Source organism: Ostrea edulis, chromosome 6 (genome assembly GCF_947568905.1).
Source record: "Ostrea edulis chromosome 6, xbOstEdul1.1, whole genome shotgun sequence".
Taxonomy (NCBI): domain Eukaryota; kingdom Metazoa; phylum Mollusca; class Bivalvia; order Ostreida; family Ostreidae; genus Ostrea; species Ostrea edulis.
This window is the reverse complement of record NC_079169.1, coordinates 46,518,231-46,538,781: the sequence shown is the minus strand read 5'-3', so window position 1 is coordinate 46,538,781 and position 20,551 is coordinate 46,518,231. Positions and strand designations below refer to the sequence as shown.

The 20,551-nt window shown below is 36.7% G+C and overlaps 1 protein-coding gene and 1 long non-coding RNA gene across 2 annotated transcripts; one reads left to right on the top strand and one right to left on the bottom strand.

Annotated features, from left to right (window-relative positions):
* Positions 1-1,803: 1,803 nt before the first annotated feature.
* Positions 1,804-7,760, bottom strand: LOC130047283 (zinc finger protein 862-like). Its single transcript, XM_056141917.1, has 6 exons — positions 7,675-7,760; positions 7,193-7,412; positions 6,787-7,132; positions 6,504-6,655; positions 6,104-6,310; positions 1,804-2,738 (listed from the first exon to the last, which is right to left on the bottom strand). Exons 1-6 carry the CDS (start codon positions 7,758-7,760, stop codon positions 2,724-2,726), a joined length of 1,026 nt encoding a protein of 341 aa, XP_055997892.1. The 3' UTR covers positions 1,804-2,723.
* Positions 7,761-8,637: 877 nt separating this feature from the next.
* LOC130046813 (uncharacterized) lies at positions 8,638-9,868 on the top strand. Its single transcript, XR_008795821.1, has 2 exons — positions 8,638-8,872; positions 9,306-9,868. It is a non-coding gene; the product is annotated as an uncharacterized LOC130046813 (long non-coding RNA).
* Positions 9,869-20,551: the final 10,683 nt, after the last annotated feature.

Sequence of the window (20,551 nt, the reverse complement as noted above, 5' to 3'; positions counted from 1 at the left end):
GAAAACAAGGAGTTTAGAAGCAGCCAGGGCAAAGTGTGCAACAAGATCTGTTCTAGATAATTACTTCAAAGAACTGGATAAGATCATGTCACAACATAACTTTAAAGAGAGGCCACATGCGATCTATAACATTGATGAGAAAGGCTTGTATACAGACCACAAACCTCCTAAAATAGTGTCTGGATCATCATACAAAACACAAGCTGTTACATCTCGGAAGTCTCAGACCATTGCCATCATTGGTGCTGGGAATGCTCTTGGGCAACAAGTCCCACCATGCTTTGTTTTTCCAGGAAAACGATTTGTAGATGGTCTTCTTGATGGTGCAAGTCCCGGAGCAACAGGTACCATGAGTGATTCTGGATGGTCCAACACGTATATCTTCATGTCCTATATTAAGGATCATTTATTCAAATACTTACCTCATCATGATGAAAAGTCTCCAATGTTTGTTTTTTATGATGGACACAGGAGTCACATATCTATAGGACTTATTGAGTGGGCAAAGGAAAATAACATCATCCTATTTGTTTTACCACCCCATTACAGTCATCTTCTTCAGCCTTTAGATGTGAGCTGCTATGGACCTTCCGAGCCTGTCTGGAACTCTGCGTGCCAGACATTTGAGGGAATCTGGTGGAAATGTCATAACGAGGTTTGATGTCTGTAAAATTGCCTGCAAAGTTTAGGCTGCCACACTGACACCATCCAATATTCAGGTAGCCTTTAGAAAATGTGGAATTTATCCCTATGACCCAACTGTAGTCTCAGAATCCCTTGTTGCCCCATCACTTACTTTCGCAGCCACTTCTTCCTCTATCATATCACCAAATTCAAGCTCAAGTACCAGTAGTGAAGACAAGGAAAATGAACAACCCAAACAATCAAAGGAAAAAGAATTTTTGGAATGCAAAGGAGGCCAGATTCCCCAAAACGTAAAAACAGCTAAAGTACGTAAAACATCGAGTAAAGTGGTTGCTGGGAAGCCAATTACGGATGATGGTGTTCTTCAACAGATTAAGACTCGTATAGAGTGTCAGTCATCAGGTTCCAAAAAGAGAAAAGGCGTGATATCCCTGAATAGTTCTCAGTCTACTTCAGCGACAGTTCCAGGACCCGCTCATCACTAAAAAGAAATAAAATTACAGCCTAAATCAACAACACCAATGCAGCTTGAGTCTCCCTCAGATTCAGATTCTGATGTCGCTGATGATGAAAAGTGTTGCGTTTGCAAGAGGTTCTATCCCAAAGATATGAATGCTTTGAATTACATTAAAATTGTTTCTTGGGGTAAATGTGGTTCCTGGGTACATTTGCAGTTTTGTATAAATGCGAAAGCTATTAGAAGGGGTGCACAATTCTTTTGCCCTGGATGTGACCCAGAAAAGAATTAAAAGAACACCTTTAAATGAATTATGTTTTTACCTGTAGATAAGTTTGAAATTTGTTTTGAACTAAAACTGAACTGTCAATTAGTTATTATGTGACAAAAATTTCATTTTAAAAACTTTGAACGACCAAAAACGTGTACTTTAATTGTCATGTACGGGCTACCGTACATACCAAATGCCTCATTTGCATAACGTCGAAAACTGGTGACGTACTACGCACGCTACTCAAGGTAAGTGTCAGTCATATTTGCTTACTTTGTTGCAGAAAGGATACGATAGTGAACAACGAGGAATTGCGAAATTAAAACTGTATATGATGTATTTAAAAGCACATAGGTGAGATAAAGTTCTATTCAACCTTTCGTCCGCACGAAGCGAATTTATCCTCACACCGTCGAAAACTGGTGACGCCGGGGTATCTTAACATCATATGAATCTGCCATACTATATATTATTGTGTAATTTATTTATATCCTAATTTAGTTGTGTAATGCAGCCATGCAAATTCATTATTTTAATTACATGAGAGACGGTTTTTGTTTATTAGAACATGTTTATACATCCATTCTATTTATAGCACATGCCAAGACGTAAATAATCTATTTTCTAGTTTAATTCAGTATCTTATGAAGTGGGTCACATACCAGTGATTCATTTTGAAAATGGTTATCGTAAGTCCAGCGGACTTCCCTTGCTTACAATTTACAATAATGAGTCCCAAGCTTATATCAATGAGTCCAAATTTTATCAATGGTATAGACAAATCAAGTTAAGAAAAAAGCTTACTGTTATCACGCCCCCCCCCCCCCTATAGATAGTAAATGTTTCGCTTTTTCTCAGATTTCCATACCCCTAATGCTCTTTCAACTAAAGGTCTTTTGTCCAGATTACACATCTTCACACTCATCAGGATCCCCTGGGTGTCAACAGTAAGCCTGTTCCTTAGCTTGGTTAATATTTGATTTTGCATAGAGAATCCCCTTTCACAACCAGCAGTGTGTACTGATGATGTGAGGGTCAGTTGTGCTGATATAATTAAATGTGGAAACTGTTCCTTATGGTACGTAACAATCAAATTATATAACTTCCAAAAACAATATCTTGGAAAGCGTTCAGCTAAAATTACTCTTTTCAAGCATGTCCACTCTGCTTTGGTCTCTTCTCCTGAGATAACTGGTTCACTTGTGTTCTTGTGGTTACCATTGAACAGTCCTCTCTTTGTCATAAAACTGACAAAAAGTATCAATTTCCTTTACCCAAAATTCGTCCAATTCATCAGAGTTGAAGAAGCTGATGGGTCTAAGGGCAAGAATACTGAATGCAGAGAGGAGATCAGTAGATGGAAACCTGGTTTGAAAAACAAAATGGAATTAGATATCAAGGTCTAAATAGATTTGAAATTACAAACCAAATTCAGAGATTGTGCATTTATTTAATATAGATTAAGGAAAGGAACCCAGAAAATATGTTTTCTTTCAGAGTAGCAATGCAATCTGATGTCAGATTCTGCAAGTTAAGATTGCTTTTCGTTATGGAATGGCTCTTGAAAAACCCTGGTTACATATCTAATTCTTCCTTTAAAGCTTGAAGATGGTAAATTCCATGGTTTTAATCCTCTCAAATTCAGATATGCACAAATCTATCTTAACCTATGAGGGAAAAAAGACTTTGATCCAACAAGCACAACTGTAATACAGATAATCATATTCAATATATTATCATATTAAATTAATTATTAAATAGGTGTAATTTTCTGAAAAATGAATTGTTGATCAAATGACCTTAACAAGAGCTAAGCTTCTCATACTGGCATTCCTCCCATAAACTATAATGGTATTACATTATAATGGTATTACATACGACAACGACTTTGAAAAGGCAACACTATTCTATCATTTCTTCTCCAAACAGTCTCAAGTAGACGAATCATCGTCGAGTTTACCTCATCATTCTGACTCTAATCCAAACAAAAACTATCTGTGTAATATACAGATCTCTAGAGCTGAGATAGAAGATATCATTTGTTCCCTAGACACAAGCAAAGCCAAACGTCCAGACCTCATTAACCCAAGAATACTAAAAGAAGCTTCTAGAATTTTGAGCTATCCCTTAACAATAATTTTCAATAAATCAATAACCTCTTCTGTCTATCCAGATATGTGGAAAAAATTTAAAGCAAATGTTATTCCAATTCATAAAAAAGATTGTAAAAACGAAATAACCAATTACAGCCAATTTCTTTAATTAGTATAATTGGGAAGGTAATGGAAAATGTGTTTATAATCATATGATCAGTTATATATACGAAAACTAAATCCTGTGCAAGAATCAGTCGGTTTTATTAAAGGCGATTCCACTGTGAATCAACTTTTGGATATTTCTAACGATATTGGTAAAGCTATTGACCAGGGAAAAGAAGTAAGAGCAGTCTTTTGCGATATCAGTAAAGCAATTGATAGGGTCTGGCATCGGGGATTAATATTCAAATTCTATCAGACAGGTTTCTCAGATAAAGGTTTATCTTGGTTAGAAGACTATATATCCAATAGAAGACAAAGGATAGTTATCAACTCCAAAACATCTAAATGGGTTAGAATTAATGCTGGAGTTCTACAAGATTCAGGTTTAGGACCTCTACTATTTCTCATTTACATTAATGACATTGTCCTTGACATGAAATGTAACATTAGATTATTTGCTGACGATACTACTCTATATATTGTCGTTGACAACCCGCAAAGCGCTAGCGATACCCTTAACTACGATCTTCAAAAGATTCATTTGTGGTCTAGGAAATGGTTCGTTAACTTCAATCCCTCTAAACCAGAATCATTAATAATAAGCAACAAACGCACATGAACTACTCACCCGGACTTTAACAACTGTGTCATAAAATGTTGAATGTCATAAGCATCTACGCATTACATTTTTGCCAAAATTGGTCATGGTCATTTCATGTTCATACAGTTCTCTCCTAAGCTTCTGTTAGATTAAATACGCTACGGAAAATTTGTTATATACAAAGTATTAGATAGGAAATCATTGGAGAAGTTTTCTTTTATCAGACCTATTCTTGAATATGCTGACGTAATATGAGATAACATTTCTACTGAACTTGGTTATAAAATCGAACATCTTAATCAAGAAGCAGCCAGAATCATACATGTAACTGGGGGTACAAACCTTACAAATATACTTAATCTTTATAAAGAATTGGGTTGGGAACCGCTTGAAAGCAGAAGGAAAAATCAGAAAATTATCCAATTTCAGAAAATGGCCCACGGCCTAGTTCCCGAGTACTTATGTAATCTTGTTCCTCCCAAAATATATGAATCCCACTCGCATAACACAAGACAAGCTGACAATATTTTACAAACCAAATGTAAAACCACGCAATACAAAAATTCATTTCCGCCCAGTAGTATCTCTCTGTGGAAAAGTCTTCCTGAAGATGTGAAAAACAACCCCTCAATATCAAATCTCAAAAGGCATTTGAACATAAATATCAAATCTCCTCCGCCATACTTTCTCATAGGTTCACGACAAGCTCATATTTTACATGCACGTGTACGAATGAATTCCAGTTCATTAAAGTATCATTTATTCACAAAAAATATTGTCGACAGTCCTTTATGCTTATGTGGTGAAGTAGAAGACAGCAAACATTATCTCTTACAATGCCCATTGTACCATCAACTCAGGGTCAGGTATCTTTTAAATCTAACACGATTGTGTAACATTAACACAAATACTCTGCTTTTTGGAAATTCACACTTATCAGTATCTGAAAACATAACTATGTTTAAATCAGTACATACATTTATTATTCAAAGTAAAGGATTTGCTGTACCCTATAAAACCTGATATATCAGTAACACTTTCGCTTATATTCTAATATTTGCCTTTTGTATATGTTCTAAATGATGTTGAAATATCCACACAACCCCATCACACATTATCATCACATTAACATCACCATTGTTTTATCATTATTTTGTTTGTACAGTATATGGGGCCTCCGTGGCCGAGTTAGAGCATCGCGCTCAAAATCACACGGCCTCTCACCTCTGTCGGCGCGGGTTCGAATCCCGCTCGCGCCGGTAAGTGAGAAAGTTTCCCAGTTTACTTTCGGAAGGTCGGTGGTCTCTTCCCAGTTACAGTGTACCTGGGTTCTCTCTTCCACCAATAAAAACTGGGCGCCACCAGATCACTGAAAAATTGCTGGGTGTGGCGGTAAACATCGATCAATCAATCAATCAACGAATCGCATATATATGTTAATGCCATAACCATAACACGATTCTGATTTATGAATGTAAAATAGGAGACGGATTTATATAAATGCTAGCACTTGTTTCCGAATCCTGTTCATTTTGCATCTGTTTGTATGTTTCATGTAATGCTTCATTTAATAAAAATAGTTCAAACCAAGATCTAAATCCACATTTTCTGTTTGAAAGAACTGAGACAGTCTAGTAACTGGAGCCATGACATCCATCATCATGTATGTCATTGAAATGAAGGATTCACTGGCAATCTATTATTTAAAACAGGGGGGAAGTCATATTTTGAACTCCTTTGATCATCACATTGTCATGTATATTGTAATTTCTGTCGCTCAGTCAACTGACTGTGCTGTGTAATGCATATAGACAAACTGACAAAAACATAAGTTTGGAATGAAATTAGAAGTACTACAATAGAGCAGTTACCCTTTTCCTCAAGCCAACAGCTTTCGGGTCCTCATTGCCATCAGCTTCAGCAAGATGGATAAGGAGGCTATCTAGGATTCTCTGGGCTGTTGAAAGGGCATTGAAATAAGACAGCCACCTTACAGAGTGAATCTCTTTAATAATAAGACAAGGATCATCCAAAATAGTTTGAATGTCTTTCAGTTTTCCCTGCCGCTTACTGCTACCCTATGAATTAGAAGTTCGATATGATAATTGCAATATCTATTTTGCATATATGATATACATGTACCAATGATGGTGCCTTTCAGATAAACCATTATCATTATAACTAAACTAAAGTTACTTCTACATTAATCAAATAATGAAATGACGTGAGGTTGTCTTTCAATTGTGATCTAAAGTTAAGCATTTTATTCACCTTAAAGTAGCAAAACAATTCTGTCAAGATTTGTTGGTGAGCCTGGAGATGGGAATTTTTCGAAGCCGCCTGTGACGTACATAGAGATAATCGGTGTGCTACGCAGTGGACGTTAACAATATGGGGATTTTGGTGTTGTAATGGCTGCTGCACTTAAACATGATCTGTAATCAAAATTAAATCAGAACAACAAATATTTAACATGTACATTATCATATATGTATCCAATTGGAAATTAAAATTTAAATCATTTGAATTTATAAATATTGAGAAAATATTTTACCATTCTGTTTCCCAGTCATTGCAGAGGCCCCATCGGATCCCATACTCACAATTTTGGATGTTGGTATCCCTCTCTGCTGAAATTCTTCAAGTAAAGATGCAGCGATGCCTTTGCCTGTCGCATCTGTGCATTCCATATTGTTGACATAAAGTGTAGAGGGTTTCATATCATCAGATATGATTTGGGCGTAAATAACCAGTGGTTTTGTATTGGAAATGTCAATGCTTTCGTCAGACATAACTGTAACCACTGGAGATGCTGATAAGCTTTCATTTAAATGTGTGTCCGCAACTTTTGACAAGCTTTCATGTACTAGTAATTTACTTGCAGAAAATTTTGACTCATACTAGTAGTTAATATTGCAAAATGATTTCTAAATAGGAATGTTCTCAAGTCCAAGTTTATGCAACAGATCAATCAATGATTTGAATTTTGAGAGTGGCAAGTTTTCTGTAACCATCCAATCCACACACATAAGTAGTGATCTAACTGCGTCCTCATGCTTTGTGGTGTGTTTTTCCTGACACCTAGTCATATTTGCTTTGAGGTGTGGCGCCGATATGGCAAGTTGATGATCCGCCAGGTTTACGTGTTTGCTTAAAGTCGAGTGCTGGAAAGTTTTATTCCTAGCCAACTCGTTGATGCCATTTAGTTTTTATGTTCTGTGCAAACGCTACAATACATAAATTCTGAAGAACTGTAATAGCGCTAATTCATTTGTTCTGAATATACTTGTATCTTTGTTGATATGACTTGTGTACTAGCCTGAGTTTCGCATTTTGTATACCTTTGATTTTACTGGTATCCAGTATTAGAAGTAACTCAGATTATTGCTAGAACAATTGTAATAAGTTATTTATTATAATCAAGCAGTCATTTGTACCTTACAATAGCTTATCATTGTGCTTGTATATAACAGTGCTTGGTTGACATCGTCTGCTAGACGATTCGATATTTTTATGACGAATAGACATATTACTAGTAACTGAATATTTACTTACAGTATAGGATAACATACAACATAGTCACATTGATCTCATCCATGTGTACTTGTTAAAACACAGCATGTTTTAATTATCTATTCTATCATATGTGTACGGCAAACTTGTTTGGCACTGTACGACAAAACTCATGCTGTGCGGTATCATGCATTGCTACGATTGGTCGAGTGTCTCCGTACAGTTATTTTATTGGTTAAGTCCTATCACATGGTACCTCGGAGAAAGTCTGTATCTATGAGTCGGTCAGCCAATAATGGCAGATAATGTTGCCTAAAGTACACTTAGGGCCAAATACGAAATACTGAATTCTAATGCGGTTCGATACCTTATTATTACTTTTTGGAAACATTATTATTATTAATTGCTATATAGTAATGCTCTGACGATTCACCTTGAGGCCCCGCCTCATTTTGCCATACTCCTGTACAGCAGATGCCACCGACCAGATTATGTTTTATACTTGATGTTATTAATGCTGAAATGTGTTAATAATTATTTTTACCTTTGAGAAACTCATTCTGTTTACAATACTGAAGTTAACAAGGATTGGAACACCACCCTTGTTAGCACTATGTGTGTTTACGGTGTGATTAATATTTTGTAACCCCCCATTTATGAAAGGTCATCCGTGGCGTGGGGAGCTTATATGTTCAAGCCAAAACATTTTTTTGAATTCAATGGAAAGGCAAATAGAAATCAGAATTTGTGTAAACAGGCAAATTTTTCTTTTAACATATCTATTTATTTCAAGTTTCACAGACACAATAATATGTCAACATTTCAATATATCGCGAACAAGCTGCGAGTGTTCAGTTCGAATTGGGCTTTAGTGAATATTTGAAGGTATGTAGTGGGAAAATATGCTAATATATTTATACTATTTGTTTGATACAGCGATAGAAGACCCGGATCGTGTGCATAAAACGTTGCGCTGGAAATCAAAGGTTTTTATAGGGTGTGGATCTGTAGTTTTCTAGTCTATTTTTTAGATTGCTCCGACTTTAAATTCATCATGATCGTTGCGATGCACTTAGTTTACATGTCTGTTCAGTGGACTTAAAAATGGATGCCCTCGGAAGTCCAAGGTATTTATGATATGCATAAATTATAATTGCCATACCTTCGCTTTTTCAAATTTCAAATTGTCACTGTAATAATAGTTTTATTACATGTATGGCTCTTTGCACAGTTTGTGGTCCAGACTCCGTAGAATTCAGAGGTCCTTTCAATTTGATACAAATCTCATCATAATACGAATGCAAGCCCACAAACAAAAAAATTCTGGGGAGGGGTGCAAATACCAAGGATTTCACAGGAATGAAAATTTCGACAGTGTATGGAAATGAGTTAGGAAGAGATTAGTATTCTTTATTAATCTGACAGATTTTGTTTTGACGTTATTTTAATCGTTCGATCACCTGCGCCGCTCCCCTGGTTAGGAACTTCATATACTTTCACATTTTGTATGTCTTCATTTTCAGAAAATGTATAAAAATTAAAATTTGTATTTTCGCATAGAACCAAATACCAGCAATGACGTTGGAACCAACGTACAAGATGTACTGTCAACATCAGCATGGTTACACCGCAGGCCACGCCCTCCTCCAATACCAGCAGAATAGTCAAACCACAGGTCACGCCCTCCATCAACTCCTACTGAGGATTTAGACGGGGATTCGTCCTGTAAAGGATTTGAATGCAAACTGATTTGACTGTTGTTTTGATAGTCTTAAATGTGTTCATTTCGTCTACAGTTGCTTTGGCAGCTCCATATTCCACAATAACTTCGAAAGATTTTGAAATCGTTATATCGTTACAAGCTTCATAAGTCCTTGGTTCCATATCAAGATATGGAAAAGAAGTACATACGGGGAGTTATCTTTCTTTCTTCTTGAAAGTTGCTAAAATGTTTTATTTTTATGGAATGTTGTGAGAAATATTGTAACGCTACTGTTTACAGTTATATAAATGTACTATATATTAGCCATTTAGTATTTTTTTTTTAATTTTCGTTTTGATTGTCTTTCATATGTAATCGTAAAATAAATTTGATGTAATAAATAAAATTGCAAAATATACAATAACTTTACATCAATTTTGAAATGCTAATGTGTGACTGATTTGACCTTAACCTCAGACTACGAAAAGGGAACTTTTTAAGAATATCTTCTGAATGAGAAACCTATAGGCCCCGTCTTGACATCACCGGGGATTATGGTATGGATTAACTTGAACCTGTACTATATGAGGATACCTATACTTGAATTTGAGAGAGAGAGAGAGAGAGAGAGAGAGAGAGAGAGATGGGTCGAGAGATGTATATTTCCATGCTAGCCCTTCACGTTATAGTGGCTACAGTGATAAACTATGTTTGGTTAAAAAAAAACCTGTAATAACATTAAGAATTGATCCAGCCCGAGGAAGCTTTAGTTACATACAAGTAATGTATTACAAAGAATAATAAAAATCGGTTCGCAGATAGCAAGGCTACTTAACTGAGTCCACCTCAGCTGTTGTAGTCTCTGAAATATACCTTCATGAAATTTTTTGCAGATTACCGAGACAAAAACGCAACAGAACGCCAAGCGAGAGGAGGACAAAAGAAAATCACTGCTTTGTGGGTTAATCGTTGTCTTTTTGCATGAATTTTATGTTCTTTTCATCCTCTCATCTTTTTTTTTTTTTAATTTCGGAGCAAATGCAAGTTGTCGTCCTGTCAAATTTTGTCAGTCAGCATGGTGTCTTATTCATGCAAGTTTTTAAACTTATTTTTCATTAATTATACGCATCTTCACATAATTGAACACGAGTATATATCTATATAAGAGACATGCCTCTCGATCTTCAGAAGCATGTAACATGAGCATTTTGATTGATGTGTTGAACCATAATAAAATGATAATACCGTAAAGATCTAGTGTGGATCGATATATCTTGATATGCCCCCATCCCCCATGTGAATTAAAAAAAAAGACCCACCTCTGCCTATGTGAAATAAAATAGACCAGATGATTATTCCAAAGACCGTTACTCCAAAGTATGTTAAAGGGTGATCACGTAATTCGATCTTCAGAAGTGTCGGACATTTTTAAAAATGAAAACCGCCAGTAAGAGTTTGAAATATGTGAAATTAAAGGTCTAATATGAGATTACTTTCTATGCCTTACTCTGAACACATTATAATAAAAGGTGAAGACAACGAACAGTGATCAATCTCATAACTCCTATAAGCAATACAAAATAAAGAGTTGGACAAACACGGACCCCTGGACACACCAGAGGTGGGATTATGTGCCTAGGAGGAGTGAATATACATTTGGTTAGTTCAAGACCACTCTTCCTAACGAGCACGAGCTGATTATAGAAGTTAAGCTATAACGGACACCGGTATTTCTATGTCCTCTTCCGCGTTGCGGTGGGGGACAAATATGAACTACGGTAAGGTACAATGTTTTTTATATTAAAAGAAAACACATCCCATGAAAGGACAAAAAATCGAGTCCATAATTATTACATGTATATAGTACATGCAGTATAAGATCTGCACCAATAACAACACACAATGCAGTTATTCCCCTTTGTCCACATCTAATTATTGCACGTGTTTGTGCGTTTTATTTTATCGGCATATTATTAATTTATTTTTTTTTTTACTAAACTTGCAGCATAATCTAAGGTTAGTGAAAAAGTCCAGTGCATTTTTATGACACGTGGTAAAATTCATGTGATTTGATGGACAATTTTATCCTGTAAATGGGGAATTGTTTGCAATTCTAAAAATTAGAATGATTTATATATATATGTAACAATGTAGTTTTTAATCAATTTATTTGGCTGGGTGGGTTACATGTATTGCGTGAGTAGCTATTTGATTTTTCAAATAATTAAAAAAAAATTATTAATCAACTAAATCGTAAGTACTTAAAATTAATAAAACAAGAAATGCTGAATTTATTGAGAAACTCCTACATGAGAAGAAAAAATCTCTTGTTGTGGCCATCAATTCGACATTCAGATATATCGACGACGTTTTATCTATTAATAATAATAACTTTCATTCATATGGCGATTTAATATATCCCTGATAGCTCGAAATAAAAGACACAACGGAGTCGTCCACTTCTGCTCATACTTAGATATTTTATTGAAATTAGATATAACGGCAAACTAACAACTCAACTTTAAGACAAAGGGGAGGATTTCAGTTTCTCCATCGTCAACTTCCTATATTTATGTAGTAATATTCCATTATCATATGCATATGGAGTTTATATCTCTCAACTGATTCAATACGCAAGAGCTTGTTCTGCGTATATTCGGTTTTAAATGGAAGCAAGCTACTGACAAACAAGCTGATGGTACAGGAGTTTTCAACAGTCTCGTTTAAAGTTAGCATTTCGCAAATTCTATGGTTGTTATGACCATCTAGTTTCCCAATACAACCTAGCATTGGGTCAAATGCTGTCTGACATATTTCATACCGACTGTTAGACCGTTCGTGACACGCTGATTTTGACTGCGGATAACTCCGTTTACCTGATCAAGATATAGGGCTCACGGCGGGTGTGACCGGTCGACAGGGGATGCTTACTCCTCCTAGACACCTGATCCCACCTCTGGTGTGTCCAGGGGTTCGTGTTTGCCCAACTATCTATTTTGTATTGCTTATGGGATTTATGAGATTGGTCACTCACTGTTCGTTATCTTCACCTTTTTTTTGGTAAAACATATCCCCCAGTGGTGCAAAATGAAAAAGGGTTAAACACATGCATCATTTAAATGGTGGTAGTGCCAAACCAATTCAAGATATATAGCAGGCAATATCTTCCTATGTCCATAGTATATTGACCATATGACCTGAAAATCAACAGGGGTCATCTACCTCCTATGACGTACCAGTAAGCTCGGTGTCAATCAAGCAACTGATTCTTAAAATACAGGAGACAACATATTACTAAATACAGTGCGACTCTAGACCATATGAATCCAAATTTATAGGGGTCATCTACTCCTTGTGATGTACCAGTGAACCATGTTTGATGTCTGTCAAGCAAGGGGTTTTCAAGATATTGAATGCACAGTATATTCCTATGTCTAGTTTGACCTTTGTTCATGTGACCTCAAAATCAATAGGGGTCATCTACTCCTTACATTGTACCAAGTTTGATGTCTGTTAAGCAAGGGGTTCTCAAATCTTGAACGGACATGTGATCTAATGACCGATCGACTGGTGCAAAACCATATGCCCCTCTTCTTTGAAAGGGGGTGGGAGGGGTAACAAATATGATACGAAAACATTGATGTTTCCATCAATTATCGCCCAGAAAAATTAAAGTGTCAACCTTTTGTTAATAGGAATATGCTGGAAGATATCTTTAAAATTTTCTCTTTAAAACATAAATGATAGAAAACCTTTAAGCAGAATAAAATTTCACCTGAAAAGTCTGTCAGGCTACGTACGTAAACAAGAGGCCTTATCGGTCACCTGAATACTATTGAAAAAGTATCACTACTTCCATGGGCTATGAAATCTAGAAAACAATTCCTGTTCTGAATATCTAAGCTAAATTCTAATGTTCAGCAACAGTATAAAACAAGATGTGTTCTTACAACTTCACTGACCTCAAAAGTGCATACACTGATGAAAGGCTTTAAATAATAGGTGTATTAACATTAAAACATCAAAATATATGACTAATTTCGACTCACCCTAAAGTCATAACCCTGGGTTATGAAATTCACCATTTTTTGTACATCCTTTTCTGCTATTTCTAAGTATGCACTTAGATTTTATACAGTATCAGCAAACTTACACATAAATACTATATATACTATGTTTGGCCCCACTTTGCGGTCAAAACCCTTACTCTGGGGAAAATCAAATTTACAATTTTGGTAAAAGACTACCTGCTTTATCCATTTAGTTTCAATTTAGTATCAAAAGCACTAAAGAAAATGTTATTTAAGTGTTTTACACATAAACACTATATAACAAGTTTGGTCCCGCCTTGGGGTCAGAATCCCTACCCCGGGGATCATGAAATTTAAAATTTTGGTAGAGGCCTTCCTGCTCTACATCACTATGCATTTAGTTTTTCTTATATGTGTGAGGTCATTGAGAAGAAGATTTTTGAAAATCTGTCAGTTTGGGACAGTTTGGAATGATAGTTATCAAGAAGTTAAAAATGTTTATTGTTCACACATTTCATAACTGACCATTTTGGCCCCACAATGATACCAAAACCCCTACCTCTGGGATCATCAAATTTACAATTTTGGTAAAGGACTACCTGTTCTTTCTAAATATCTATTTACTTTCAATTTAGTACATGTATCAATAGCACTAAAGAAGATGTTATTTAAGTACGTGTTTTACACATAAACACTACAATGTATGTAACAAGTTTGGCCCCGCCTTGGGGTCAGAACCCCTACCCCGGGGATTATGAAATTTACAATTTTGGTAGAGGCCTTCCTGCTCTACATTACTATGCATTTAGTTTTTCTTATATGTTTGTGGTTCTTGAGAAGAAGATTTTTGAAAATTTGTCATTTTTGGGCAGTTTTTGCCCCGCCCCTAAGGCCCCAGGGGTGAAGGAATGCTGAAATTTACAATCTATGTTCCCCTTGTTCTAAATATGTTTCATACCAAATTTGAAAAGAATTGGAATGATAGTTATCAAGAAGAAGTTACCAAGAGATGTTTTTTAAACACATATGCCCCCCATGGTGCAAAATTGAAAAGGGTTATACACACACATCATTTAATTGATAGTAGTATCATCAATTCAAAATATTGAGCAGAAAATATCTTCCTATGTCAAGAGTGGATTGACCATGTGACCTAAAAATCAATAGGGGTCATTTACTCCTTATGCTGTACCAGTGTACCAAGTTTGGTGTCAATCAAGTAAACAATTCTTAAAATATAGGAGACAATATATTACTATGTCCAGTTCAACTATTGACTTTTGACCTCAAAATCAATATGGGTCATCTTCTCCTGAAGATGTACCAGTGTGCTAAGTTTGATGTCTGTCAAGCAAAAGTTATCAAGATATTGAGTGGACAGTATATTATATGTCCAGTTTGACCCTTGACCTTTGACCATGTGACCTCAAAATCAATAGGAGTCATCTTCTCCTGAATATACACCAGTGTACTAAGTTTGATGTCTGTCAAGCAAAGGCTTTTCAAGATATTGAGTGGACAGTATATTCAAATGTCCAGGTTAACCCTTGACCTTTAAACATGTGACCTCAAAATCAATAGGGGGCATCTTCTCCTGAGGATGTACCAAGTTTGATGTCTGTGAAGCAAAGGTTTCTCAAGATATTGAACAGGCAGTATATTCCTATGTCCAGTTTGACCATTGACCATGTGATCTCAAAATCACTAGGGGTCATCTTCTCCTGAAGAAGCACCAGTGTACCAAGTTTGATGTCTGTCAAGCAAAGGGTTCTTAAGATATTGAAGAGACAGTATATTCCGATGTCCAGTTTGACCCTTGACCTTTAAACATGTGACCTCAAAATCAATAGGGGCCATTTTCTCCTAAAGCTGTACCAATGTACCAAGTTTGAAGTCTGTCAAGCAAAGGGTTCTCAAGATATTGAACGGACAGTATATTCCTATGTCCAGTGTGACCCTTGACCTTTGATCATGTGACCTCAAAATCAATAGGTGTCATCTTCTCCTGAAGATATACCAGTGTACTAAGTTTGATGTCTGTCAAGCAAAGGGTTCTCAAGATATTGAACTCACAGTATATTCCTATGTCCAGTTTGACCCTTGACCATGTGACCTCAAAATCAATAGGGGTCATCTTCTTCTGAAGATGTACTGCTGTACCAAGTTTGATGTCTGTCAAGCAAAGGGTTCTCTAGACATTGAATAGTCAGTATATTCCTATGCCCAGTTTGACCTTTGACCATATCACCTCAAAATCAATAGGGGTCATCTGCTCCTTAGGATGTACCAGTGTGCCAAGTTTGATGTCTTTCAAGCAAAGGGTTCTCAAGATATTGGGCGGACATTATATTCCTATGTCCAGAGTAGATTTACCCTTGACCTTTTGACCTGAAATACAATAGGGGTCATCTTCTACTTATAACCAATCCATATATGAAATATCATTATCATCAAGTGAATGGTTCTCAAGATATTGAGCGGACAACATGTGGTCTACCGACCGAACGATAGGTGCAAACCAATATGCCCCTCTTCTTTGAAGGGGGGGGGGGGGGGGCATAAAAATGGCTATTGTTCACACATTTAATAACTGACCATTTTGGCCCCACCCTGATACGAAAACCCCTACCCCTGGAATAATCAAATTTACAATTTTGGTAAAGGACTACCTGTTCTTCTTAAATGTATATTTACTTTCAATTTAGCATCAATAGCATTAAAGAAGATGTAATTTAAGTGTTTTCCACATAAACACTATATAACAAGTTTGGCCCCGTCCTGGGGTCAGAACCCCTACACCGGGGATCATGAAATTTACAATTTTGGTAGAAGCCTTCCTGCTCTACATGACTATGCATTTAGTTATGCCCCTTTTTGAAAAAGAGGGGGCATATTGTTTTGCACCTGTCGGTCGGTCTGTAGACCATGTGTTGTCCGCTCAATATCTTGAGAATCATTCACTTGATGATAATGATATTTCATATGTGGGTTAGTTATGAGTAGAAGAGGATCCTTATTGTTTTTCAGGTCAAAAGGTCAAAGGTCAAGGGTCAATCTACTCTGGACATAGGAATATAATTTCCGCTCAATATCTTGAGAACCCTTTGCTTGAAAGACATCAAACTTGGCACACTGGTACATCCTAAGGAGTAGATGACCCCTATTGATTTTGAGGTCATATGGTCAACGGTCAAGGGTCACACTAGACAGGAATATACTGTCCGTTCAATATTTTGAGAACCCTTCGCTTGACAGACATCAAACTTGGTACACTGGTACATCTTCAGGAGAAAATTACCCCTATTTATTTTGAGGTCACATGTTTAAAGGTCAAGGGTCAAACTGGACATAGGAATATACTGTCCGTTCAATATCTTGAGAACCCTTTGCTTAACAGACATCAAACATGGTACACTGGTACGTCTTCAGGAGAAGACGACCCCTATTGATTTTCAGATCACATGGTCAAAGGTCAAACTGGACATTGGAATATACTGTCTGCTCCATATCTTGAGAACCCTTTGCTTGACAGACATCAAACTTGGTACACTGGTACATCTTCAGGAGAAGATGACACCTATTGATTTTGAGGTCGCGTGGTCAAAGGTCAAGGGTTAAACTGTACATAGAAATATACTGTCCACTCAATATCTTGAGAACCCTTTGCTTGACAGACATCAAACTTGGTACACTGGTACATCTTCAGGAGAAGATGACTACTAATTATTTTAAGGTCACATGGTCAAAGTCAAGGGTCAAATTGGACATAGGAATATACTGTCCGTTCAATATCTTGAGAACCGTTTGCTTGACAGACATCAAACTTGGTCCACTGGTACATCTTCAGGAGTTGATGACCCCTATTGATTTTTAGGTCACATGGTCAATCCACTCTTGACATAGGAAGATATTGTCTGCTCAATATTTTGAATTGATGATACTACTCTCAATTAAATGATGTGTGTGTGTATAATCCTTTTCAATTTTGCATCATGGGGGGCATATGTGTTTTACAAACATCTCTTGTTTTTCTTACATGTGTGTGGTTCTTGAGAAGATTTTTGAAAATTTGTCATTTTGGGGCAGTTTTTGGCCCGCCCTTAGGGCCCCAGGGGTGCTGGAGTCCTGCAATTTACAATTTATGTCCACCTTGTCCCAATGATGCTTCATACCAAATTTGAAAAGAATTGGACTGGTAGTTATTAAGAAGAAGTTAAAAATGTTCAATTGTGAACGCACGACGGACCTACTCAGGTGACCTAAAAAGCACAAGGATGGTATAAATAAGTCCTGTAAGTAACCACATGCTTCTTTGTTTTCAATATTCACACCGTGTACAATGCCACATGCGGGGACCGTGATTGGTGTAGCGCGGGGTATGTGAATTCCAAGCGAAGAAAGTGGGTCAATAAGTATTCAAAGACTGTTAGTGTTTGATTAAGATAAATCTAGATTGCTAAAAGTATTGCAAGGAAGACAATAGTTATTGACAAGCTAGCACTAGCAACTGAGGAGTCTGGAACTCTTTGGAAATGCTCAAACACTTCGACAATATACAAGTAGGGTAGGCGCCGGGTATATTTTTCGGTGTATTTGATGAGAAATCTTCATTCCTTCTGCATAGAGTCCCAAGTATTTTCGACCAGAAACATTTCCTTTGAATGGGAACTCAATATTCGTCTGAAGAAACCAGCATATGCCGAGAGTATTTGACAGAAGCTCCGTGTGGCGTAAGGGGGTGAAAAGTATTTGGCGTAGCTCCTTTTAACTTAAGCAAAGTTTCTTACCAAAATATACATTTTAAACACATTGAATATGTAAATATCAAATTCAAACTTGTTCAAGGTTAGTCGGATATTCGTACGATACACTGATAATTATGTGTTTGACTTTTTATGCAATCAAATTTTCATTAAAAACAATTCTCTAAAACGTATTACCACAACACCAGATGATTAAGACATAGTTTCATATTTTAATGAAATTGACATGAGCTTTTCATAATTTCAGATAAAGAAATGACCAGAAAGGAATCTTTGGTTAGATAGACTCAGGCACCTGAAGTATGGATACTACTTAACACCCCCCCCCCCTCCCTGAATATTTTTTGGTAATTTCTCCGAAATATGTGGATTCCCTGTCTATCTCATCCTAATTTATGTACAGATTTTTGTTAGCCTACTGGTACAAGTCAAGGGTTATTGATTCGTTACCTCGCACTAACCCTTGACATCAGTTACAATTCAAAACATGGGCTCGAGACGGAGCATATGATTGGTTTGCAAGCCTGTAGTGTTGAGTCACTCAGACAACGGTTTTAATAATCGGTCGAAAATGAAACTAAACACGCATGACGCGTCATCTGCAACATGTTGTAGAATTTGTGACTGTCGATTGATTTTCGGAAATTTCAAAAAAACATTAGACGGAGGTTTAGAATACGAGCAGCATCAAAGCGATGGATTTTCCAAATATGTTTGTCGATAGTGTTTCAACAAATTGAACAAGTTATTTAAAATTGAAATAGATTTTTATAATCAATAAATAGCTACATGTATGTACGTTTAAGGGACGAAAATGTGAATCATTAATTACGTTACAAATAAAATCAACACACAATGTTCATGATGTTGAGAAATGTACCCTACGTAAGACCATCGTTTACTTTCTGTTTTTGCTCTTATCAAACTTTCATCTTAAACAAGGAATCTCATTGGATGATTTAATTTTAGGTTACTGCGTCATCCTCTGTCCCAAACCCAGGTTAGTGCGAGGCTACGAATTAATAACCCTGGGATTGTGAAGATGCTGGTATAAAAACAAATAACAACCTCTAGATTAATTGATTGATTAAATATTGTTTAACGTCCCTCTCGAGAATATTTCACTCATATGGAGACGTCACCACTGCCGGTGAAGGGCTGCAAAATTTAGGCCTATGCTCGGCGCTTATGGCCATTGATCAGGGAGGGATCTTTATCGTGCCACACCTGCTGTGACACGGGATCTCGGTTTTTGCGGTCTCATCCGAAGGACCGCCCCATTTAGTCGCCTCTTACGACAAGCAAGGGTACTGAGGACCTATTCTAATCCGGATCCCCACGGGATTACACAACCTCTAGAGCTTACAAAAAGCGTTCAACGATTACATAAATCGAAAGAGAGATGAGATAGGCAGGGAATCCACACATTTCGGAAAATTATCACCGCAACCCATCCACCCCCCACATAAAAACCCACCAAGCATTGTGAGAGTATTGCATAGCAATACAAAGTCCCCTACCAGAGGCAAAAATTAATATAATAATAATATAAAAACAATATTCGAGGTTCACTATGAGACTAAAGGTAAGGTTATGGTAAAAGGGAATCCTAGTAATGGAAACCAGGATAGGAATGGTTGGATGTAACAACTATTCAGGTACAAAGACTAGACTAATAAAACTTCAAAATCGATCTGTAACTTGTAATGGCAAAGCAATCATCATGATGCACTGAATATCAAATGAATATCTGTAAGCACAAAAAAAGTTAGGAGAACTGACAATTCATGCTATTTTTCCAAGTTCAACGGTCATAACTTAAGTGGAAAATCAAAGGACCGAGACAAAATTTGAACTTGATCTGTAACTTGTTATGGCAAAGCAATGTACCAAATGAAAGGTGAAAATAACGAACAGTGATCAATCTCATAACTCCTACAAGCAATATAAAATAGATAGTTGGGCAAACACGGACCCCTGGACACACCAGAGGTGGGATCAGGTGCCTAGCAGGATTAAGCATCCCCTGTCGACCGGTCACACCCGCCATAAACCCTATATCCTGATCAGGTAAACGGAGTTATCCGCAGTCGAAATCAGTGTGCCAAGACCGGCTTAACAATCGGTATGAAACACGTCAGATAGCATTTGACCCAATGATAGGTTGTATTGACAAACTAGATCGTTATAACGACCATAGAATTTGCGAAATGCTGACTTCAATCGAGACTGTTGAAACCCCTGTACCATCAACTTGTTTTTCAGTAGCTTACTTCGATTTAAAAACTGACTATACGCAGAACAAGCTCT